This window comes from Peromyscus maniculatus, chromosome 8, assembly GCF_049852395.1.
Source record: "Peromyscus maniculatus bairdii isolate BWxNUB_F1_BW_parent chromosome 8, HU_Pman_BW_mat_3.1, whole genome shotgun sequence".
Taxonomy (NCBI): Eukaryota; Metazoa; Chordata; class Mammalia; order Rodentia; family Cricetidae; genus Peromyscus; species Peromyscus maniculatus.
Window position 1 is genome coordinate 57,200,312 of NC_134859.1, and position 24,689 is coordinate 57,225,000.

At 40.6% G+C, this 24,689-nt stretch overlaps 2 protein-coding genes across 2 annotated transcripts in view; both read right to left on the bottom strand.

The window, feature by feature from the left end:
- LOC143267072 (NACHT, LRR and PYD domains-containing protein 1b allele 4-like) overlaps positions 1-16,310 on the bottom strand; it is a 27,023-nt gene extending 10,713 nt beyond the window's left edge. Inside the window, exons 1-2 of the mRNA XM_076543990.1 lie at positions 15,891-16,310; positions 14,909-15,050 (exon numbers count right to left, since the gene is read on the bottom strand). Of these exons, the coding sequence (XP_076400105.1) occupies positions 14,909-15,050; positions 15,891-15,995 (247 nt within the window). The 5' untranslated portion in view covers positions 15,996-16,310. The remainder of the gene's footprint in view (positions 1-14,908; positions 15,051-15,890) is intronic.
- LOC102903863 (NACHT, LRR and PYD domains-containing protein 1b allele 4-like) overlaps positions 16,306-24,689 on the bottom strand; it is an 84,972-nt gene continuing 76,588 nt past the window's right edge. The window contains exons 10-12 of the mRNA XM_076542819.1: positions 23,878-24,010; positions 22,119-22,342; positions 16,306-17,176 (exon numbers count right to left, since the gene is read on the bottom strand). Coding sequence (XP_076398934.1) covers positions 16,800-17,176; positions 22,119-22,342; positions 23,878-24,010 — 734 coding nt within the window. The 3' untranslated portion in view covers positions 16,306-16,799. The remainder of the gene's footprint in view (positions 17,177-22,118; positions 22,343-23,877; positions 24,011-24,689) is intronic.

A 24,689-nucleotide genomic window follows, 5' to 3' on the forward strand; every position in this document is an offset into this window, starting at 1 on the left:
ATATCCATCAATATCAATGGTCTCAACTCACCTATAAAAAGACACAGGCTAACAGAATGGATAAGAAAACAGGACCCATCCATCTGCTGCATACAAGAAACACACCCTAACTTCAAAGACAGACACTACCTCTGAGTAAAGGGCTGGGAAAAGGCTTTCCAAGCAAATGGACCCAAGAAACAAGCTGGTGTAGCTATCTGAATATCTAATAAAATAGACTTCAAGCTAAAATCAATCAAAAGAGATCAGGATGGACATTACATATTTATCACAGGAAAAATCCACCAAGATGAAGTCTCGATTCTAAACATTTATGCTCCAAATACAAAATCACCCACATTCATTAAAGAAACACTACTAAAGTTTCAAACACACATCAAAACCCAGACATTAGTAGTGGGAGATTTTAACACACCACTCTCACCAAAAGACAGATCTACCAGACTGAAACTTAGCAAAGAAATAAAGGACCTAACAGATGTTATGACTCAAATGGACTTAATAGATATCTACAGAACATTCCATCCTAACACAAAAGAATATACCTTCTTCTCAGCACCCCATGGAACCTTCTCAAAAATTGACCACATGCTTGGCCACAAAACAAATCTCAACAGACACAAAAAATTTGGAATAACCTCCTGTATCTTATCAGACCACCATGCCTTAAAGTTAGACCTCAACAACAACAAAAATTATAGAAAACCTACAAACTCATGGAAACTGAATAATGCCCACCTGAAACATCAATGGGTCAAGGAAGAAATAAAGAAAGAAATTAAAGATTTCCTAGAATTCAATGAAAATGAAAGTACACCATACCCAATCTTATGGGACACTATGAAAGCAGTGCTAAGAGGAAAATTCATAGCTCTAAATGCACACATAAAGAAGATGGAGCAATCCCATACCAATGAATTAACAGCACAACTGAAAGCTCTAGAACAAAAAGAAACAAATTCACCCAGGACAAATAGATGCCAATAATAATCAAATTGAGGGCTGAAATCAACGAAATAGAAAACAAGAAAACCATACAAAAAAATCAATGAAACAAAGAGTTGGTTCTTTGAGAAAACCAACAAGATAGACAAACCCCTAGCCAAATTAACTAAAAGGCAAAGAGAGAGCCCCCAAATTAACAAAAATCAGAAATGAAAAGGGAGACATAACAACAGACAACGAGGAAATCCAGAGAATCATCAGATCATACTTCAAAAACCTGTACTCCACAAAAATGGAAAACCAGGAAGAATGGACAATTTTCTGGATAAATACCACATACCAAAATTAAATCAAGACCAGATAAACCATTTAAATAGACCAATAACCCCTACAGAAATAGAAACAGTCATCAAAAGTCTCCCAACCAAAAAAAGCCCAGGACCAGATGGTTTCAGTGCAGAATTCTGCCAGACTTTCAAAGAAGAACTAATACCAATACTCTTCAAAGTGTTCCACACAATAGAAACAGAAGGAACACTACCAAACTCTTTTTATGAGGCTACAATTACCCTGATACCCAAACCACACAAAGATGCAACAAAGAAAGAGAACTACAGACCAATCTCCCTCATGAACATTGATGCAAAAATACTCAAAACAAAATATTGGCAAGCCAAATCCAAGAATACATCAAAACAATTATCCATCACAACCAAGTAGAATTCATCCCAGGGATGCAAGGATGGTTCAACATACAAAAATCTGTCAATGTAATACACCATATAAACAAACTGAAAGAAAAAAAACGCATGATCATTTCCTTAGATGCTGAAAAAGCCTTTGACAAAATACAACACCCCTTCATGATAAAGGTCTTAGAAAGATCAGGAATACAAGGAACATTTCTAAACATAATAAAGGCAATGTATAGCAAGCCAACAGCAAACTTTGAGAGAAACTCAAAGCAATACCATTAAATTCAGGAACAAGACAAGGCTGTCCACTCTCCCCATATTCATTCAATATAGTACTAGAAGTTGTAGCTAGAGCAATAAGACAACAAAAGAAGATCAAAGGGATACAAATTGGCAAGGAAGAAGTCAAACTCTCACTATTTGCAGACGATATGATAGTATACATAAGTGACCCAAAAAACTCTACCAGGGAACTCCTACAGCTGATAAACTCCTTCAGTAAAGTGGCAGGATACAAGATCAACTCAAAAAAATCAGTAGCCCTCCTATACACAAATGATAAAAGGGCTGAGAAAGAAGTCAGAGAAACATCACCCTTTACAATAGCCACAGATAATATAAAATACCTTGGGATAACACTAACTAAACAAGTGAAGGATATTTTTGATAAGAACTTTAAATCTCTAAAGAAAGAAATTGAAGAAGATATCAGAAAATGGAAGGATCTCCCATGCTCATGGATAGGTAGGATTAACATAGTAAAAATGGCAATCTTACCAAAAGCAATCTACAGATTCAATACAATCCCCATCAAAATCCCAACACAATTCTTCACAGACTTGGAAAGAAAAATACTCAACTTCATATGGAAAAACAAAAGACCAAGGATAGCTAAAAGCATCCTATACGATAAAGCAACCTTTGGAGGCATCACCATCCCTGACCTCAAACTCTACTATAGAGCTATAGTAATAAAAACAGGTTGGTACTGGTATAAAAACTAACATACGGACCAATGGAATCGAATTGAAGACCCTGACATTAATTCATGCACATATGAACACCTGGTTTTTGACAAAGGAGCCAAAACTATACAATGGAAAAAAGAAAGTATCTTCAACAAATGGTGCTGGCATAACTGGATGTCAATATGTAAAAGATTACAAATAGATCCATATCTGTCACTATGCACAAAACTGAAGTCCAAGTGGATCAAAGACCTGAACATAAATCCACTTACACTAAACTTAATAGAAAAGAAAGTAGGAAGCACTCTTGAACACATTGGCACCGGAGACCATTTCCTAAATATAACACCAACAGTGCAGACCCTGAGCACAACAACTGATAAATGGGACCTCTCAAAATTGAGAAGCTTTTGCAGGGCAAAAGACACAGTCAATAAGACAAAAAGACAGCCAACAGAATGGGAAAAGATCTTCACCAACCCCACATCTGACAAAGGATTGATCTCCACAGTATATAAAGAACTCAAGAAACTAGACATCAAAATACTAAACAGTCCAATTAAAAATGGGCTAAAGAACTAAACAGAGAATTTACAAAACAAAAATCACAAATGGCCGAAAGACATTTAAAGAAATGCTCACCATCCTTAATCATCAGAGAAATGCAAATCAAAAAGACTCTGTGATACCACCTTACACCTGTCAGAATGGCTACGATCAAAAACACCAATGACAGTTGATGTTGGAGAGTATATGGAGCAAAGGGAACACTCCTCCACTGTTTGTGGGAATGTAAGCTTGTACAAACACTGTGGAAATCAGTATGGTGGTTTCTCAGAAAATTAGGAATCGAACTACCTCAAGACCCAGCCATCCTACTCTTGGGCATATACCCAAGGAATGCTGATTCATACCATAAAGTTACCTGCTCAGCTATGTTCATAGCAGCACTATTTGTAATAGCCAGAACCTGGAAACAACCTAGATGCCCGTCAACTGAAGAATGGATGAAAAAAATGTGGTACATATACACAGTGGAGTACTACTCAGCAGAGAAAAACAATGAAAGCATGAAATTTGCAGGCAAATGGATGGAACTAGAAAAAATCATCCTGAGTGAGGTAACCCAAATCCAGAAAGACAGTCATGGTATGTACTCACTCATAAGTGGATTCTAGATATAAAATAATGAACAATCAGACTACAATCCACAGAACCATGGAGGCTATATATATATATATATATATATAGCATGGTGTCCCTAGGATGATTGTCGCTTATAATAAATTTCAGTTTTACTCAATTACTGAGCAAGCCTCAATGAAACATCTCACTATTAAGATAAGAATACATACTCTATCAAGATGATAATAGAAAAATTAATTAATTAATTAATTTTAAACAATAAAAATGAATAAAAATAGAAAAATTTGAAATATTAAACAAACAAACAAACATTTTTTTCTTTTTTTTTTTTTTTTTTTTTGGTTTTTCGAGACAGGGTTTCTCTGTGTAGCTTTGCGCCTTTCCTAGATCTCACTTGGTAGCCCAGGCTGGCCTCGAACTCACAGAGATCCGCCTGCCTCTGCCTCCCGAGTGCTGGGATTAAAAGCGTGCGCCACCACCGCCCGGCACAAACAAACATTTTACTCAAATTAAAAAAAGGGAGAACTAGGGACTCATCATTCCTCTCCACATTCTATTCTTTCCCATGTTTTATATATTTTAAATTTTTTTATCGGTGGATTCTGCTGGAGTTTATCGGTGGATTCTGCTGGAGGATCCAATGCAGATTAGCACCTGGAGGGCTCCTGTTGCAAATCACCCTCTGGAGCGATGGAAGGATCTTTCTACTACCACGTGGAAGAGACCCAATCTAGTTTTGGTGTGGCCCTGGAGTTTGGTTTATGTCTTCCCTCAGGACAATGAGGTTCCTCTTTGGATTCCTGAGCACTGAACGTGCCCTGTGGCTGCTCTGAAGCCCAAACATGACAGAGACCTAATGGGTCATCATGAAAAAATCTACCTTTCTGATGCCAATGGAGATTGAGAGCCCAATATGGCCAGCTTTGGCAAGCATTAATGTAAGCCTAGGAACTGTAGCCATGAGATTGGATTCTCCAGAAGAACTGCCAGCCAAAGTCATGCTGGGATCAAGAAAAACGGGCCTTGGCAGTTCGTGTTCCTGGAGTTGTATCCATGCAGTGGATGTCCACACAATCCAGAAGAGAATTTGACAGTGCTGCTGCCGCTGTTGCTGGTATAACAATGGCACACACCACTGGTACTGTTTCTGAGATTACCATTTCATAATTGCTTACTACAGCTAGCACAGTGGAGACCCTGGCAACAAAAGTAGCTACCACAGTTAGTTAATCTTTCATTATATTGGGCATGATAAATTTAATTCAGTAGTTATATACATCTCGATTGGCTTTGAAAATTATAAATGTATAAACTCAAGTTCCAGTTGCTTTTGGGATACTATCTTACAAGGACTCCAATGTACAGTATGGCTTGATAAGGAAGGGAATGGCTCAGCTGCCTTTAGCCTACTGGCTATGGGTGAGATAGGACCTCTGTTGGTCTTTTCTGTATCGAACATACAGATTGCAAGCCCAGTGCCACTTTGAGATCTTTGGCAGCAATTAACCATGCAGCTCACACATGATTGAGCTGGTATGATAATGAGTATTCAGTGATGGGTAATGCCTGGGGGGCACTCACCAACCTAAGACAGAGCACCTGTGTAGCCTGGGCAGGCATCTCCATTATGGGTAAGGTGACCTGCTGACATCCCATGCAACCCAAGTCAGAAGCTCATTTTTTAATAAAAGGGGGCCCTGCAGAGTTCTGGCCCCCGTTTTGGATAACTATTGCCTTGCTTGCAGACCTTGACCTTGATAGCTTCCCAGTGCTAATTCCCTGCCAGGTTCCACCCTCTTGAATGCTTAAGAGAAGTTCCATGTCTGTGTATCCTGAATAATGGGCGTTAACAGCTTAGATGCAAGATTGTAAAACATCAGTAGCGAACTTCTGCCCTCCGGGGTCCTCCCATTATCCTGTAAGCCTGTATTTAAGACCTCTTACCCCCTTCAAGAAATGACATTCAACATTTAAAATTATATATATATATATATATATATATATATATATATATATATATATATTTGAATGAATACTGCAAATGTAATCTATGAATACCACAAATGTGATTAATATCATGAGTGTAATTTAAAAAAAAAAAATAAATAAATAAATAAATAAATAAATAAATAAAAGAAAATGGAAAGAACTTCCATGCTTGTAGATTGGCAGAATATTGTGAAAATGACAATTTTACTAAAAGTAATTTATAGATTCAATGCAATCTCAGTTAAAAGGCCCACAACATTAGTCAAAAATTATTTTTCCCTTTTATGAACCATTTTATTTATTTTATTTTATGTGTATGAATATTTTGCCTAAATGTATGTATGTGTACCACATATATGCCTGGTTGCCTGTGGGGGTCAAAAGAGGACATGGAACTGGAGTTACAGATAGTTATAAGCCACTGCATGGATGCTGGGAACTAAACCTAGGTCCTCTGCAAAAGCAGTAATTTCTCTTAACCACAGAGAAAGTTCTTCAGCCTTGGCACCCACCATAACATTTTTTTTTAGATAGAGTTTTTCTATACAGCTCTCCCTTCCAGAAACTCACTATGCAGATGAGGTTAGCATTGAGCTATCAGAGATCTGCCTGTTTCTGCCTCCTGAAAACTTGGATAACAGATGTGTTCCACCATACCCACTTTACCACAACATTATTCACAGAAATAGAGAAAAAATCCAAAAATTCAGATGGAGCCACAAAAGACCCCTGTTAGTCAGAGCAATCCTGAGCAAAACAATGTGGGAGGGATTACCATTCCATACTTCAAGACTCATTACAGCACTATAGTGATTAAAGAGTTTGATACCAGCACAAAACAGGTATATAAACCAGTGGAAAAACTAGACAATCACAACATGTATATACCTAACGATAGCCATCTGATAATTAACAAAGATGCCAAAAATGTACACTGTATAAATGACAAGTCTTCAACAAGTGGCCCTGAAAGAAACTGGATGCATACATTTTGAAGAATGAAACTAGACTCCTCTATGTCACCCTGCATAAAACCCAAATCCAAATGGCTCAATACCTGTGAAATCTGGACACTGAAACTGCTAGAAAAAACATAGGCAGCAGTACTCTACAGGATATAAGTGTGAGAAAGGACATTCTTAATAGGATTCCATCTGCCAAGCAATTAAGTCCAACAACTGATATGGGACCTCATCAATCTAAAAAGCTATGTACATGTGATAAAAGGAGCTGGAAGAAATGTTTGACTTATCAATATTCCTGAATATATAGGAATGTCTGTATTGATAAAAAATTAGAACTTAAACTTCACAAACCTCAATATTTTAGTTAACTATAATACTAATGAAGAGTGAAGGAATCAGGCTGGAGAGATGACTCAGTGGTTAAGATAAGTGAAGAGGAAGTTCACAGAGTGGGAGGAAATCTTTACAATCTACACATCTGACAGGGGATTAATATACAGAATATATAAAGAATCCAAAAAATGAGTAAAAGAAAACCAAATAGTCCAATTAAAAATGAGCTATGTGTTTGAAGAGAATTTTCAGAAGAAGAAATAAAAATGCACAAGGAATATCTTTCAAAGTGTTCATCATCCTTAGCAATTAGGAACATGCAAAATAAAACAACTTTGTAATTTCATTTCACCCCAGTCAGAATGGCTAAGATTAAGAAAATAACAGACAACAAACACTGGGGAGGATGCGAAGAAAACAGAGCCCTCATTCACTGTTGGTGGGATTGCAAACTGGTCCATATGCTCTGGAAGTCAGTCTGGAAATTGTAAAAATGAGCTAAAAACTGATCTACCATCTGATCCAGCAGTAGCACTCTTCAGCATATGCTCAAAGAACTCAACATTCTACTCCATAGAAACTTGCTCAACCATGGTCATAGTCATGGTCGTTCACAATAGCTAGGAAATGGAAACAATGCAAATGCTTCAGCTGATGAATGGATAGTGAAAATGTGGTACATATACAAAATGGAATACTATTTAGATGTAAAAAATGAAATCATGAATTTTACAGGTAAATGTGTATAACTAGAAAATACATAAAGCTGGATTACCCAGACCTAGGAAGACACACTTATGTTCTCTCTCATTTGATTCCTACCTACAAATCTTCAGATGTTATATAACCTGAAGTCACTGCAGAAACAAGGGAAAAGAAAAAGGACCATTATCTGAGGAGGAACTCTAGAAAGGGGAATAGAATGATACAGGTTCTAAGAAGAGGGAATAGGAAAAATGAGGTGGGAGGGCTTTTATAGAGGACAATATAGAAGTAGAAGAAAGAGGGATAAACAACACTAAAAATACTATTTAGGTAATCACATTGTTTTATATTACTTAAAGTTACATCTAATATTCTTAAGTGCATGTATATACACACATATATAGACACATATGTACACACACATTAATGAAGATATTCCATTTGCAATGATGTTGACTCCTCTAAGAGCCGTATGCTATCTAACATAACTTTATTAACAGGCATGAGAAACTTTCCATTGAGTTGTTAGTCAAGGGAGTGCAGGGTCTCCTATTCCTGTTGCTCTTGGTTGCCTCTTAGAAGTTAAAGGTAAGTCCTTATTTCTGAAAAGAATTCACACTTTGGACACAGGACTTGGAGGATTCATGGTATATCTGATCCAGAAACCTTTCTCCTTGAGGATTAGCTTTCATAGTTCTGGAGGATGCTATATTAATTGCCAATGGTGGAAAGCAACCAATAGTCCTACCATACTGGAAGTTTTATGCTAATTCAACAAAAGCTAGGGTCATCAGAGAGGAGGGAGAGTCACTTGAGAAAATGCCTCTATAAGATGTGTTGTGGGCAAGCATGTGGGACATTTTCTTCATTAGTAATTGACAGAGGAGGGCCCAGTATATTACATGTGGTGCCATCCCTGGGCTTGTGGTCCTGGGTTCTATAAGAAAGGAAGCTGAGCAAACCCTAACAAGTAAGCCAGTAAGTAGCACTCCTCATGGCTTTTGTGTCAGCTCCTGTCTCCAAGGTCTTTCCCTGCTTGAGTCCTGTCCTGACTTCCTTTCATAATGAATTGTGATGTGGAAGTATAAGCTGAATAGCCCCCCACACCCAGATTTCTTTGGTCATGGTGTTTCATCACAGCAATAACAACCCTAACTAAGACACCTAACCAGTTGTGACACCTATGAACCACAATTATCACCATGGCAAGATATCCCTAAAGGTGCAATGGTGGCACTTATATCTTGGTGGTAACCAAAAGCTGCATAATGGGACTCAAGGTCATTCAACAGGAAGGAAATAATGCCTTGTGCTGTAGACCTAGCCAATCACCCATGGCTAGTGAGGTCATGGGTCGTAGAGGAGATGTTACTGTTGTCACTGTACTAAACCAGTCTAACCTCTCACTGCATTTTAAGTACTTGTGCTTATACCCAGAGATGAGTGTAGGTCTTATTCATCATCAAGCATCTTCTTTTGAAGCAGATGGAGACCATTACATAAAGTCAAAACTGGTTAAAATGCAGGAAATAATTGACTGGTAAGATAAATAGCTCCAACTGATACATTGACAACACAACCCTTACACCTAATGCTCAGAGAATATTGCAGAAGAGGAAGAAGATTGTGAGAGTCAGACACCTAGGCTGCTGTAAGATTGTGTCTAAAGATATGGCAGAAAGCTGCACCCATAAAATCTTAACAATATGGCTGCTTAAAGAAGACATGAACAATGACCATACCTGCTGATATGTCATTGTGGATGGGAGTATCTCATAGGGAGCCATCTCTAGATGAAAGTTATGGTCACTTAATGACTGCTGAGAAGGAGCATTAGTCTTTCCCAGGGATATTTCCCTAATGGTTATTTATCATCTGATGGTCTCAAGAAGCTCTATAATCGTATACATACAAGCAACACTACATGGACTCAGAAGTTGCATTTAAATATTTATTTGAATATACATACATAAGTATATGTGTTTGTGTAAAACAATAGTAATTAAAAAAGGAGATTATGAATTTGAGAAGGAGAAGGATGGGGCCATAAGAAAAAAAAGTTATTCTAAAATATGAGAAAAAGAAGAAATTTTGTTTCTTAAGTTTGGCTTTCCTTAGAAAATTCCCATCTCTAAGACTCCTAATGAGTTTAATTTAAAATTTTTGTGAACGGGGTTAACAAACTCTATTGAAACACACACACACACACACACACACACACACACACACACACACACACACAGGCACACATAGGCACACACACACTTACAAAGGTACCTGGCTATATTTGGCCAATGTTTGCCAACCTCAGTTGGCCACTTGATTTTATAAGCTGAGAATGGCGGTTATGAGTGATAAAAAAACAGGAGAAGAATATTTCATGTCAGGAAAATTATATGAAAATGAGTATTGGTGTTTAGTGTAAGATGACTGACCATGAAAAAAAGGAAAATATGAAAAGAGAGAGAGAACACAAGAAAAGAGAGACACATATGTCCCAAAAGGAGGGAGGCTATCTAGAGAGAGAAAGAGGCCAGGAAGAGAGGGAGGGGCAAAGAGGAGGACAGTAAGAGAAAAATAAGGTCCAAAATTTGATGATATATATATATATATATATATATATATATATATATATATATATATATATATATATATATATATCATAGCCCATAGCATGGCATTGTAACCACAGGAAAACATCAAAATAAAACAAAAAGTAGTGTCCATAAACACAGCATGAGCACAGTTGGAGCAGAGCATGGCCATTTGTTGTTCCCCTGTCTGTTCTGTCTTTGTCACTGTGTCAGCAGAGCTGTACAGGTGTGACAGAGACCCACAAGTCTACAATATCAACCATCATGTCCTTGACTCAAATTTTCCCTCCTTTCCTCTTGAGATGTCGCAAAGCATGCCATGTGGATTGAACATTTACTATAAAGCTGTTGTTGGATATTAAGTTATTCAAGTTCTCAGGTGGGACACCCTGTTGGAAGCTAGAATTAATGAAAAGTACCTTTCTCTTCAATTGGTCTTTTCTCTGATGCTGATAATAGCTAATAAAGAACTTATTTTCCCATCACCCTGCCTGCCAGGATCCTCTAATCTAAAGAGCTGTTTAGTTACAGCAACTCTTTATTCCTCATAGCTTCATACTTTATACTTTTGTTTTTAAGGTTACTGCATTCCATGGATGGTATTACATTTGTATGTTTCTATAAGATGCCCAAAGTCCTTCCTATTTGTCTTACTCCCTTTCTATTTTGAACGAGAAATGATGGGACTGATTAAGTCAATTGATGCACTTTAAGCCTGGGCCATATTTTAAGGCCCCGGATTCTGCAAGTTTACTGCAATCTGGCAGTAGAAGGAATGTTTTTCTTTGAGTTTAGCTCAGATTTCAAAGAGGGCATTCCCAGCACTGAAAAGCAGTGTTGCTCAAGGTCAGGCCCTTGGCACCTAGAACCTATGACTGTCCTTGTTGCCTTGATGCCAGAGAGAGGAAGACAGAGGTGACATTAAAGGCTCAATTCAGTTCTTAAAGTATGAGACTTCACTTCTCTAAGCCTTGCTCTTCATGTCCCCAGGTGGGGACAATAGTGGTCTCTGTCTCTCTGTCTCTGTCTCTCTGTCTCTGTCTCTCAGGACTGTGAGATTTAAGTGCAAGTGAGATGCAAGGGAAGACCTGGGCACGGGACCTGACATGAGAGGTGCTCAGCAAATCCCTGATGATGCCTTTGGCCACTTGGGAAAGTGAGTGATGAGGGATCCTGTAGTAATAGATTCTCTTGTCTGGCAGTTCCGTTCACAGGAATTCAGCTGTATGCTTGTGCTGGAGAAGACATTGCCCTTAATTCCAAGGACCTCCTGGGAGCAGTGCCATGCCCAAAATTAAGACTCCAGAAGCAGGATCTCTAGGTTGCTCTCTAGGGTTCTCAAGGACCAGAGAGCTGTATGGGCAATTTGCTTCCAAGAGGACTGAGTCTTTTCTTCACCCTTAAGAAGAGCATGGCGCCTGAGCAGTGAATTTAAACTTTCAGCTGGAGGCCACTTTGTCCCAGGAGCTTCCAGATTGCTGTGCTATGGGCTGGAAGGAGGTTCCAGCCAAAGACACCCCCTATGACGTTGGAAGATTGAGTGACACTTGAGCTGGAAACTCATGGTCTGTGTAATGGGGCTGGAAAAGCTTGGTGAATGAGTGAGTAGGGCTCTCACAGTGATAAAACAAGAAAGAAACGGCTAGTTCCCTAAACCACTCTGCTTCAGAATGGTTACAAACTTACACTTCGAATTCTTTGAATGATCCTGTGAGATCATGTGATGGTGTGATACCTAATATTGTAAATGTCAAGGATCTAGAAGTATCTAGCAGAAATGTCCCAGGGAAGATTTGTAAAAGATAGATTAGGTTAATTGATACAAAACATCCCAGCTTAACTGTAGAATAAGGGATAGCTGAGTAGTCATTTTTATAAGTAGATATTTATACCACCTGCTTAAGGCTCAAGGAAAATTGTAGAAGAGGAAGTGGAAAGAATGTTGTTGCAGAATATTATTTTAAGGTATGTTACTTTTGTTTATGTTATTTTTGTTTAACTCTGTGAAGCTATGTGATTTTGCCTGTCTAAAACACCTGATGGTCTAATGAAGAACTAAATGGCCAATAGCAAGGCAGGAGAAAGGATATGTGAATCTGGCAGGCAGAGAGGATAAGTAGAAGGAGAAAACTGGGAGGAAAGAGCTACAAAAAAAGTAGCCAGAGAAGGAGGAGGACTTCAGGGACCACACAATCAGCTACATAGCAAGCCATGGAGTAATAAAAAAAAAAAAGAAGGTATACAGGAATATAAAAGGAAAAGCCCAGAGGCAAAAGGTAACTGGCATGATTAAAGTTAAAGAAAGCTGGCAAGAAACAAGCCAGGCAGGCCGGGCGGTGGTGGCGCATGCCTTTAATCCCAGCACTTGGGAGGCAGAGCCAGGCGGATCTCTGTGAGTTCGAGGCCAGCCTGGGCTACCAAGTGAGTTCCAGGAAAGGCGCAAAGCTACATAGAGAAACCCTGTCTCTAAAAACCAAAAAAAAAAAAAAAAAAAGAAAAAAAAGAAAAAGAAAAAGAAAGAAAGAAAGAAACAAGCCATGCTAAGGCCAGACATTTATAATTAAGAATAGGCCTCAGTGTGTGATTTACTTGGGAGCTGTGTGACAGGCCACCCAAAAGAGCAAAAACAAACAACAACAGAATGTAGCAACAGAGGATATGAAAAAGGCTGGGAAGTGCTGTCTTCTAAGCATGACACGACCATGGCCATCATGAACATATAGCACCTGCACCTACCACCTCTGGACCCACACAAGTAGAGCCTGCCCATCAGCCAGCTAGACATGGGGAAGCAGCTCCCAGGGATAGTACCACTTACTACTAAACTATTGACAGATAATAGATGATGGGGTCAAGGGATGTATACACTCTGTCTGTATGCCTGCTGGTGAGCTCATTAAACTCTACTGAATAGTGTAAAACCCATGGATGCACAGATGGTTTCAGTTTGTGTGAGACACAAAAACTTTATAAATGTGGAGAAGAGCTTTGGAGAAAAGAAGAGGGGCTGGTAGGAGTAGAAGAGAGATAAGGTTTTTTGTAGGGTAGAGTGACTAGAATGGATTATATGCATCTAAAATCTGTTAAAAAATAAAATTTGTTATTCAAATTATGGATAAATTTAAGATTGAATATCGCATATTGGCAAAATCCCTTCATTTTAAAGCTGAGTTATTATGTGAACTGGAGCCAGCTGCTTTGTGCTTCTCAAAATCTGTCACTTCAAGCAGAGGCAGAAATCAGGATACAGGACTGAGAAAATGGGTCTTAGGGTATGTTGTGGGTAGCATAAGATGTGTTTCCTGGAAAATTATTATGTGTTGAAGGATTAGTCCCGCAGCAGCAATCAGAGGTGACTGATCATGAGGACTGTGATTTTATGAAATCATATACTAATGAATTCATAATTGTGTGAGTAGTAAGAATGGTAGTGGAAACTATATAAGAATGTATAGCTGGAGGAAGTAGGTCATTGGGGCCATGTCCTGGAAGAGAATAACTGGCATGAATTTCTTCCCTTCTCCTCTTCCTTCCTCTTTTCCTCTTCCTATCCTTTTCTCCACCTCTTCCTCCTCCTCTTCTCTTCTCCTGCTCCTCTTCTCCTAGCATCCTCCTCTTCTCATCTCTCTCCCTCTCCTTCCCCCGACTCTGCTTTGGAGCTAGTAGGTAAAAATTCTTTTCTTTCACAAGCTCCAATTACATGATATCCTGTTTCACCTCAGGGTCAAAGAGATGGAGGCATCTCACTACGGACTGAAACTTGATTCTAAGACTGTAGCATGAATCTTCAAAGTTCTTATTAATAAAATCAAACCTGAGGCGAGTTATAGGGGTCAATGCTGGTAGATCAGAGAGACAGAACAAGCCACAGTTATCTCACCTTTCCAATTCCTTAGCTGGTCCTGTTTCCTCAGACTGGAAGCTTCTGTGTCCTCATGCCAATGGCTCTCAGCTGAACTGCTGCTTAAAAGCCTGAATGCTTAACCAGCCAAATGCTTAACCAGCCAAATGCTTAACCAGCCAAATGCTTAACCAGCCAAATGCTTCTAGTTTCTGGTCCTCACGCTTTATATACCTTTCTGCTTTCTACCATCACTCCCTAGGATTAAAGGCTCGCTTTCTGGGATTAAAGGCGTGAGTCACCATGCCTGGCTGTTTCCAATGTGGCCTTGAACTCACAGAGATCCCAGATGGATTTCTGCCTCTGGAATGCTAGGATTAAAGGCGTGTGCTATCACTGCCTAGCTAGTGGCTTTTCTGTTCTCTGACCCCAGATAAGTTTATTAAGGTACACAATATTTTGGGGAACACAATACCACCACATAAGACTATGAATCAAAACAAACCTTTATTCTTAAGTTGTTTATCTCTTGTATCTTGTCACTGTTGGGAAAGCTAACTAACACAGCATTAGAGATTAAACTGTGGTCAGAACACCTGTTATGGATCGAGCAGAGATCACAAAACTAATCTAACTATTTTGTGTTACAAGAAACAATGACAACACACCTCCCCCACTCATTGCCTTTCTTCTATGTTTGGGGTCTCTGGGCTTAAATTAATTTTACCTGGTTTCAGCAGGGCTTCCCATATGAGATTCATATGCTTCTTGTCTCTGATTTGCAGCTTAATCCCTGAACCCATGTGGCCAACGTAGATCTCAGAGAAGAGCTGGGATTCCCCGGGGCTCCGGTAGCACAGTTCTAGTTCCTGAAGAGAGAAAGAATTACTGTGTAAGAGTGAACTACACATCCTATGAAGGAGGGCTGTCCCCACCCCCATACTTTCTTGATCTTGCATACCATATTAGACACTGGCTATCTTTTGCATGAGGTAACCCACAGACTTTGAACACACATCTTTACTCAGAAGGTTAAGGACCCAGATGGGACCCCATCATGCTGTTCTTTTCTCATCACTATGACAAAAACCTGACAGGAGGCAACTCAAGTAAGGGTTTGTATTATTGTTTAGTACCATGGTGGGAAATGCATGGAAGCTGGGGCTTCATTCTTGGTGTCAGGGCTCATTATGTCCCAGAGGACCAGCAAATCAGCAGTCTAGGATAAGTATCAGGGCATGGCTATAAGCCTCAAGACATGACACTAATGACATGCTTTTGATAGCCAGGGCTCACATATTTGTTTCTACAAACTCTCAAAATACTACCACTAGCTGGGTTCCAAGTATTTAAACATAGGTGTTTATAAGAGACATTTCAAATTCAAATCCTTAACATCTATGGATGAGTGAGAGTTCATCCTGAAAGTCCTGCTCACACAGCCTAAGCCAGGTATTGCTCTCTCTATATTTAGCTGGACTCTCCCCTGTGCCATATTGAATCTAATTCCTCAATTCCCCAGGCTCAATCTACATTCCTGTGTGGTCCCTTAAATTGCTTTCCACCTAACTGTGATGTATTCTTGCTCATCCCAATCATAATTGCTTTCTATCCAATCTCAGTTTGCTGCAAAGCCTTGTAACCTTCCCCATAGGTTTCTCCAAGCCTGTCACCTGAACTTGAAGAGTAACAAATACTTGGATGCTCACCTTTGGGATGATTTCCAGTTTCTTGGAACCAGACACAATGTAGCGGGAGCCAATGTACAGAGAGTCTACTGGGGGTGGCTTGTTTATTCGAATAAATTTGGACATCTCTTCTTCATCATTAATGGCCTAGGGAACATTGTAGACAGTGATTTACCTAGATTTCTGGGCCACGACATCTGGTCTGAATAAGGTGAGATAGTATATCAGTACAATTGTTGGGATAAGGGTGCTGACACCTTTAAGCCATTTTAATACCTTGTGGTCTGTAGCTAGAGTTTTCCTGCCTTGCCCACAGTTAGGACAAATCTCTGTCACCCGCCAGTCCCACAGCCGCTCAGACCCAACCAAGTAAACACAGAGACTTATATTGCTTACAAACTGTATGGCCATGGCAGGCTTCTTGCTAACTGTTTTTATAGCTTAAATTAATCCATTTCCATAAATCTATACCTTGCCATATGGCTTGTTGCTTACCAGAGTCTTCACATGGTGCTTGTCATGGCAGCGGCTGGCAGTGTCTCCTTCTGCCTTCCTGTTCTTTCTTTTCTCCTCTCTGTTAGTCCCACCTATACTTCCTGCCTAGCCACTGGCCAATCAGTGTTTTATTTATTGACCAATCAGAGCAACAGATTTGACATACAGACCACCCCACAGCAGTGGTTTGTAACATAGATATCTGTTGACTTATTGGCCCCTTTCATGTTCATTGTGCAAACAGGGTCACTGCCACAGAAGAAGGGAGAGAAGGCTACAGATTGTGCATGGAGAATTCCCATCCTTCTGATGGGTGGAAAGAGACTATGGAAGGCTGTTCAGAAATTAGTAAATGGGCATCAAAGGTAGTTCAGGGACTGTGGTGTGAGGTGTCCAAGAAGAGAGCAGAATTATGTACACACACCAGGGATTTCCTTATAGAACTGCCTCCCAACCCTGAGTTGAGCATCTCTCCAAGGGGTTTACTATTTGCATCTCAAGTTTTCTCTCAGCCCACCCTGCCCCCACTTTTGTGATCCTCAGCATCACCTTACGAATGGTACAGTCATTAGGGACCAGGTAAAGGTGAAATGTCACTTCCTTGAGATTGAGGTGATAGTAGATCAATGTGGTGGCAGTGATGGGGATGAAGTGCCTGACAGCAGAAATCATTCTCATTAGAACTCCAATTGGGGAGAAGCTTGGGTTTTCCAGCACTGCAAAACGCTGCTCCACCCTGGATGGCGTTTCTAGGACCATCCCATGTTCTTGAAAATGGGCCACACGGAACAAGGAAATGTTCACCTGTCCCTCTGTGAAGGAAAAGATTCAAGAGATATAGAGTTAGTATTTCCATTGGTCCATGCTTGTCTGGGAAAATAGCACCCTATGACTTAGAATGATGTGGTTATTTGAATAAGAATGGGCCCCTATATTTGGTGGAACTGTTTGGGAAGCATTAGGAGGTATGGCCTTGTTGGGGGAGCTGTGTCACTGGTGGGCTTTGAGGTTTTCAAAAGCTCATGCTTTTATCATTTTTTTCTCTCTCTCCTACTTATGGATCAGGATGTAAAAAGCTCTCAGCTACTTCTCTAGTACTAAGTCTACCTGCTTTCTGCCAAGCTCCCTGCCATATTTGGTCATGAATTCACCCTCTGAATCTAAGCCCCAATAAAATCTTACTCCTATAAACTGCTTTGGTTATGATTTCTATTTAGTTTGTATTTATGTTTTGATGTTTATGAGAAAAACTATGACCAAAATTTAAATTCTAATAACTAAATTCCAGTGACAAAACAGCAGAACTATCAACTGTTTTCTCATCATCAATTCACCATGCCAGTGAGGGTGAGTGTGAGCTGTTGCCAGTGGTGACTCATGCAGACTGACCCTCATTGGATCAACCTTGGCTTTGCCCCGGGCTAGCTGCTGGGTGAGCAATCACAGTGAAGTGGAGGTTTTTTTTTTTATTATCTTGTCCATGGCTGCTATTAAAAATACAGTCTCAGAGGTTACTATCAGAAACTTGACACCTAGAAGACTCTGAGGTGCTGTTATCACCAGCCTCAGTGTCATGGGATTGATGGTATTCTCAAAATTCTTAGTTGCAGGATGGAGTTTTGCTGCTATGAAAGAGACCCAAGGGTACCTTTGTCAACTGAAGAAAAGCTGGATAGATCACTGGAATGGTTAATATTATAGGTGAAATTGATAAAAATCTAGAATCATCATAGATACAGGCCTCAGGACATGATAGTAAGAGATTATCTTGATTGGGTTAATTGGATAGGAAGACCTATCCACTGTGTGTGGTACTATTCTATGGACTAGGACCCAGGACTGTGCAAAATGAAGAAGGTCACACAAGCACAAGTATTCACTGTTCTCTGCTTCCTCTGTTGACTCAAGTTTATCAGCTGATGAAAACTCCATGTTCTCAGACTTCCATGTCATGATTAACTGTTTCTTTGACTGTGAGGAAAATAAACCCTTTCTCTCTTAAGTGTCTTTGGCAGGTATTTTGTTTGAGCTATAAGTAAATCAACCTTGACAGGAAATGGATACAAGGAGTTGGATTGATGCTGTAGAGAGCCTGATCATGTGGTTCTTAGGTCTTTGGGACTGTTTTATGGCTGGAATGTGAAGAGTTTTGTACTTAGGACCTGGAAAGCACTTCCATGCTGAGAGCAGAGCTTAAGGGGACATTCGGGTGGAAGCAGGAAGACAAGAATGCTGAGAGAGACAGTGGAGGCCAATCTGTGAGGTTGCAGAGAGTAGCAAGGTTTCCATTGGGAACTGTGAAAGGATCCATTCATGTGACAGTTTGGCTAAGAATTTAGATTTATTGTGTCAATGCCCTGAATGTGAGTTAAGATGAATTTAAGGGACTAATTTGGATGGGGAAGTTTCAGGACAGAAAACATCCAGAGTGACTCTACACCATCAGCTGTGGCTGTGAGAGAGCAGCATCACTGAGGGGAAGGCTACAGTGTAGGTGACAACAGGAAACGGGTCCTGAGGGAAAATCTCATTCTTCATAGACTCATCTTGTGAAGATCCACATTCATTTATAGACAGAAAGCCTGAAGTGATGGTGTTCCCTGTTCCCTAGATGTAAATACAAGAAAGTGTTTCCCCATAATACAACTGTAGTGTGGGTGGCCACATTGCAAGCTGGTAGAAGAACTTGTCAGTATCATCCCTGTAGGTTTTCAGGCTTGAAATATACTATATTGAGGGGTCACTGAGTCATGCTGCACAATTTCAGATAATAGCTAGAGCCAGGCAATATGTCTGAATCAAAGATCCTGCAAGGAGATCTGAGAGGTCATTCTGTGAACCTTTGAAAGTACAGACTAAGTTGGAATGGAGATTCTGCATAACAGAGAAGCCTGAAACACATTTTTACCTGCTAAATAAAGTTGTAGGCAATGAGTAGAGAGATGGCCTAATGAGAGAAGTTACCTTTGGAGTCTAGTGAATGACATCATGAGCTCCATAGCTGGACATGAAGCTGCAGGATTTTATGTTTATGCTGGTGGAGTTTTGTCTTGCTGTGGTCTGATCATTCCTTGGTATGCCCTGATTCTTCCATTTTGGAATGGTAATGTTTATTCTGTTCCATTATATGTTGAGAGTAAGTAACTTGTTTTTAATTTTATAGGGATTCATAGTTAAGACACTGCCTTGAGTCTATGTTGAGAGGTGGACTTTATGGAGTTTTAAACTGCTAGAAGTATTAAGGACCATGGGAAACTTTGAAATTTGGTTGTATTTTGAATTATGAGATGAAACTGAAACTTTGGAGACATGCAATAGGAAGTTATAAATTAAAGTGATGTGCTTGGGTATCTAGTTGACAACAGTAGAATCCTGATGATGAATGTCACTTGTCAGCTTGATATGATCCCTGGTAATGAAATTGCCACTCTACAATCCACCAGTTGCCGGCCCCTTCAGCACTGAGTTTACTTCCAACTTGCACCATGACAAACAGTGTTGTAATGTATAACAATTAGCAGAGAACATTTCTATTTCTCTCAGGTGATTGCTTTGGAATCAATAATCACCAGGAAATGAGACAATGAAATTGCTCCTGCTTGAGGTTGTACAGCTTGGATTTTCCATCAACAAAATGCCAGCCAGTAGTTTCACATGGAATCACACAGCACTAACACGCCTTCTGTGTGACAGTTCTAGGCCAGATCCTAGCACTTATCCATGCTTTGTGCTGTGCCAATTTTCACAGAATCACAGAAGAAGCTGTACCTCTCCAACCTCCCTTCTTGCTAGAGTATTGACCTTCCCAGGACTTGAGGGGAATGTGGAGAGCTGGACTTTTGTTGTTAAGACCAGAAATTTCCTGAGGCATCTAAGATGACTTGGTATGTTTTTGCATTTCTTTTCTCCTTTTGGGATTTTGGATACAGGGATTCACTGTGTTTCTAGGTAGAAGTCACAATATTCAGGCCCAGCATGTAGAACTCTGGGACCATAGGTATGTGCTAACACCTGTCCCTGTAACTGTCCTTCTACACATATTGTCCTTCTATAAACTTTAACAGAATCATATATATTGAATTTTCCAACTCTGTAGTTTTCTGATCTGAGAGTGGGAGTAAGACACAGGAAAGGTGGTGGCCTGCAGGGAAGAAGCTTGAGTAGTGACTGGGCACGTGTTGTTGGGGAGACCAGGAGCTCTATGTGCACCTGCTGGACTGGCCTCATTAGACACACTGGGGAGGCATCACCCGGGGAGCAGTGCTCCTGTGTCAGGGTCTGTAGCTCAGGGTCTCATGTGTTTATGAATGTGACTGTTGTTTTTATTTGTTTTGTGAGTTTTTTTCAGCTGAGTCCTGCTTGTTTTCTTCATCTTCATTTGTTTTCTTCTTTGAGGCTTAACATTTAAAGTGAATATTTTTAATCTGATGGATGTTTTGTTCATTTTCTATGTATGGTTCTTCTATCAGCTAGAACAGTCTGTATTTCTTCTTTAGTTTTTATGACTTCTTCAGATCTTGGGTTTACCCTCTTGACCTACTCCTCATCTTTATCACCATGAGCAAACACCATCTTTCTCTGCTGTGAGCTGGATTCCCCTGGTCTCTATGGTGGGCCTATTGCTGTGCTCCTTGAAGCAGGAGAGGAAATTCACCTCATTAACCACTTGTACAATTTCTGGTTCCCTTGTTGTTGCCTTTCCCTTTTGTAAGTAGAGTCTGGCTGTGTAGCCTAGGCTGCACTTGAATTCTAAATTCTCCTGCCTCATCCTCAGGAGAGCTGGGATTACAGACAGGTAGTAATGGGTTTCTTTATGAGATCTTTCACAGATAACTTTGTATTTATTAAAATATCTTCTTTTTGGTCACATGCTGTGGTTGTTTAACTTGGTGTTCTTGTGGGACTCTTGTCTGCCTTTTAGGTGTCTGCCTTTTTTGCTCTCACAGTCCTTTTCCTCCTACTGGATTGCCTCATCTACCCTTGATATGAAGGTTTGTGCCTAGTCTTATTGCATTTTGTTATGCCATGTTCAGTTGATATTACTGAAAGGCCAGCTCTTTTCTCAAGGGAAACAGAGGAGCAGTGTGGATCTGTGCAAGAGGGGAATTTAGGGGGACAACCGGAAGGAGAGGAGAGAGGGGAGATGTCAGAAGAGATATATTATATAAGAGAATAATAAAATGAAAAAAATCTTCTGAAGGAATCTTTGGAGATCTCTGAGGTTGGGACACTTTATGAGCCCCTCTTTTCGTAGGCAGCCCCTCTTCTGTTGCTCCAGCTCTCAAATGGAATCTGGTGACATCATTTTCTTCCTGTCTGAAGTAGTTTAATGGATTACTGTGTTGGCAGACACAAGGTATCAAATGTTCCTTATTAATTTCCTTATTCTTGCTTTGTAACAATCTTTTCAAATTGCTCAATTTATTCTCAGCTTTCTGCTGGGCCCCGAAGGAACATGCTCTGCAAAGAGTACTTAATAATCAGCAACTAATATTGCTACTGAGGACATCACTTTCCACTTAGGGACTCCTTTAGGAAAAACAGAAGTATAGTCATAAAGCTGGGAGACATGTGCTTCAAAGAAGATAAATCAGACAGATAACAAAACATCTCAGTGCCCACCTTCACAACCTACTCTGACTCATTAAATAAATCATGAATCCTTTCCTCCTCCTCATCATTCTACAGTCTGCTATGTGACATGTCAACTCCACTCATTACCTCCACTCTACTCTTTATGCTTCCCTTGGTTACCTTGGAGATCCACAAAATGAGGAAGGTACACAGCAGTCACAGCTCCCTGCTCAGCCTTGATGTCAAACAGAGGCCCAGCCACCATGTGACTGTGCTGCAAGGGAGTCTTGTCCAGGTATTGGCTCCAGGAACAGAATCCAATCTCGATGGTCACTGCCCTTGTCACCACAAAGTGGAGTCCTGAGTTGGGACAGTGGTAGGAACCAGGCACAGGGAACTGAACTCTGGAAGAGGGAGAGGCAGACACCAGTGAACACCAACTCTGCTCCTCTGCTGGGTGCAGACCCAGTGCAGGGCTGGGGACACAGCAGGCTTCATCCAGATGTCTCTGAGTTCTGGTTCCTCTGCTGTCTGTGGATCCCTGATTAAGTCATTTAACCCTCAAATCTGTTTTTTCATCTGTACACAGGGGTAACAAGGACAACACCATCCTATGGACCTGTGAGTACCAAGTGATCTATAGAAAACCTACAAGTCGCCGGGCAGTGGTGGCACACGCCTTTAATCCCAGCACTTGGGAGGCAGAGCCAGGCGGATCTCTGTGAGTTCGAGGCCAGCCTGGGCTACCAAGTGAGCTCCAGGAAAGGCGCAAAACTATGCAGAGAAACCCTGTCTCGAAAAACCAAAAAAAAAAAAAAAGAAAACCTACAAGTAACACACACATAGAGCATTTGGATATGCCTGTGATGATGATGAGGGTGATGTAATAGGGATGTGTGTGTGTGTGTGTGTGTGTGTGTGTGTGTGTGTGTGTGTGTGTTAAGTTCTGAGAATCAAGGTAGGACCTTGCACACTAGCCAAAGACTATCACTGAGGTACATATTAAGTTTATAGCAGTTATGTTCTTGAAGTATATATTTCCCAATAATAAGAGTTATGATAAATCCTTGGCCTGGAAACAAGGCTTTACCAAGAATTTTTGCGATTTTTCTCAAGTCTTTCTGTTTGGTACCCGGTGGGTAGAAAAGTGTCAGTTTTTGTAGGAGAAAGTCAAAAGTGACAGTTTCTCCACCTGAGAACAGTAACTATAACAGTGTTGGAGGAGGGTAACAAGTTATGGAAGGCAAGTGTGGATAGAGTCACTCCTATTGGCCCTTGGAGGACAAGACTGTGTATCCATACTCACATTCTCAGCTCCTAGTGGGTTTTTGGCACACAGTGGCTGTTAGTGAAGCAAGAATGCAGAAACTATGGGGATTTAAGGGAATCTAAGAGACAGGAGAAACCGAATATAATGAAGGGAGGGATGCTGTTTATACCATGAATAAAATATTCTGCAGAAAAACCACAGTTCAGATAATGAGCCAAGACTGTTTAGATGGAATGAAGGACTTCTGTCAGCTCTTTTGATGTGGTAATGGTGTGCTTTTTATGGAAGATGAGGTTCTGTCTCATCTATAGGGGAGGCATAGTGAAATGTGTGAGTGTGAAGTCACCTGATATCCTGGACTCACAATACTGTGACAGTGATGACAAAGGGGGAATGTGAGTAGTTGAAACAAACTTGGAAAAATGTTTGTTGGAGCTCAGTGATTGGCCAGGGAAGTTCTTGTGCTCTTCTGTTTTGTAAATGTTTGAAAATTTCATGATAAAAATCCCTATTTCCACAGTAGCTCACACTTCTTATTCCAGTCCTTGCCTCCTGGGTTGCTGAAGGGAGGAGGAGACATAGTAGAGACTAGGTGGGTGCTATCTGTGGGGATGACCTGTGGAAAGTATGCTGGAGAAAGTCAGCCTTTGTCAGGCAGAGCTCACTCACCGGTACAGGTTCCTCTCTCTGTCAACCACCTCAGTAGCCACAGGTCCTGTAGGGCCCCAGAAGTCATCTTCAGTCCCCAGTGGTTCCAGGTGCTTGTCTCTTGGGGAGTCCGGTGGAGATGGATGGAAGGGCGCTGTAGTAGTAAATTGTGAGTACCACTCCTCTGGAAGAGCCCAGGCACTGGTTACTCTATGTGCAGGCTCCTCTCCCCAGCCCTCCCTTATACTAGCCCAAGACTGAACTCTTTTCCAGATTGGCCAGCCTGGGCCTTACCAGGAAGTACATCTACAGATTTTATTGCTGTTCCTGTGGTTACTTGCATGCTTTTCATATATATTATAGTTTTCTTACAACTGTTTGCCTTCTGAGCAACTCTACAACCCCAATATCTGGTCCCAATCCAGTTGTTGTGTTTCATTTCCTATCGGCCCAGAAGTATTGATTTTTCCTGACATGCCTCCAATGGGTAGGTTGTGAAAAGAACCTAACTGAAAAGATGAATGAGTATGGATGGAGGTGAGTCCCAGGCCATAGCAGCTCAGAATGAGACAGGGAGCCCTGGTACAGAGCCTGATGTAAGCCAGAGATTGATAGCGGGGCAGCACCAACCCTCAAGGCTGGGAGAGAAGGAAGCAGTCCTCCCTCTGTGTTCTAGCTGAGGAAGATCTTTATAGGGTGGGCTCTTTGTGGAGAACTGTGCTGTTCCATGTCAGAGACAGGGATAGAAATGAGTTCCAGCACATCTGAGATCATGTCTTCTGTATGTAACAGGGACATTGCACCCATGAAATCTCAACAATATTGTTGCCTAT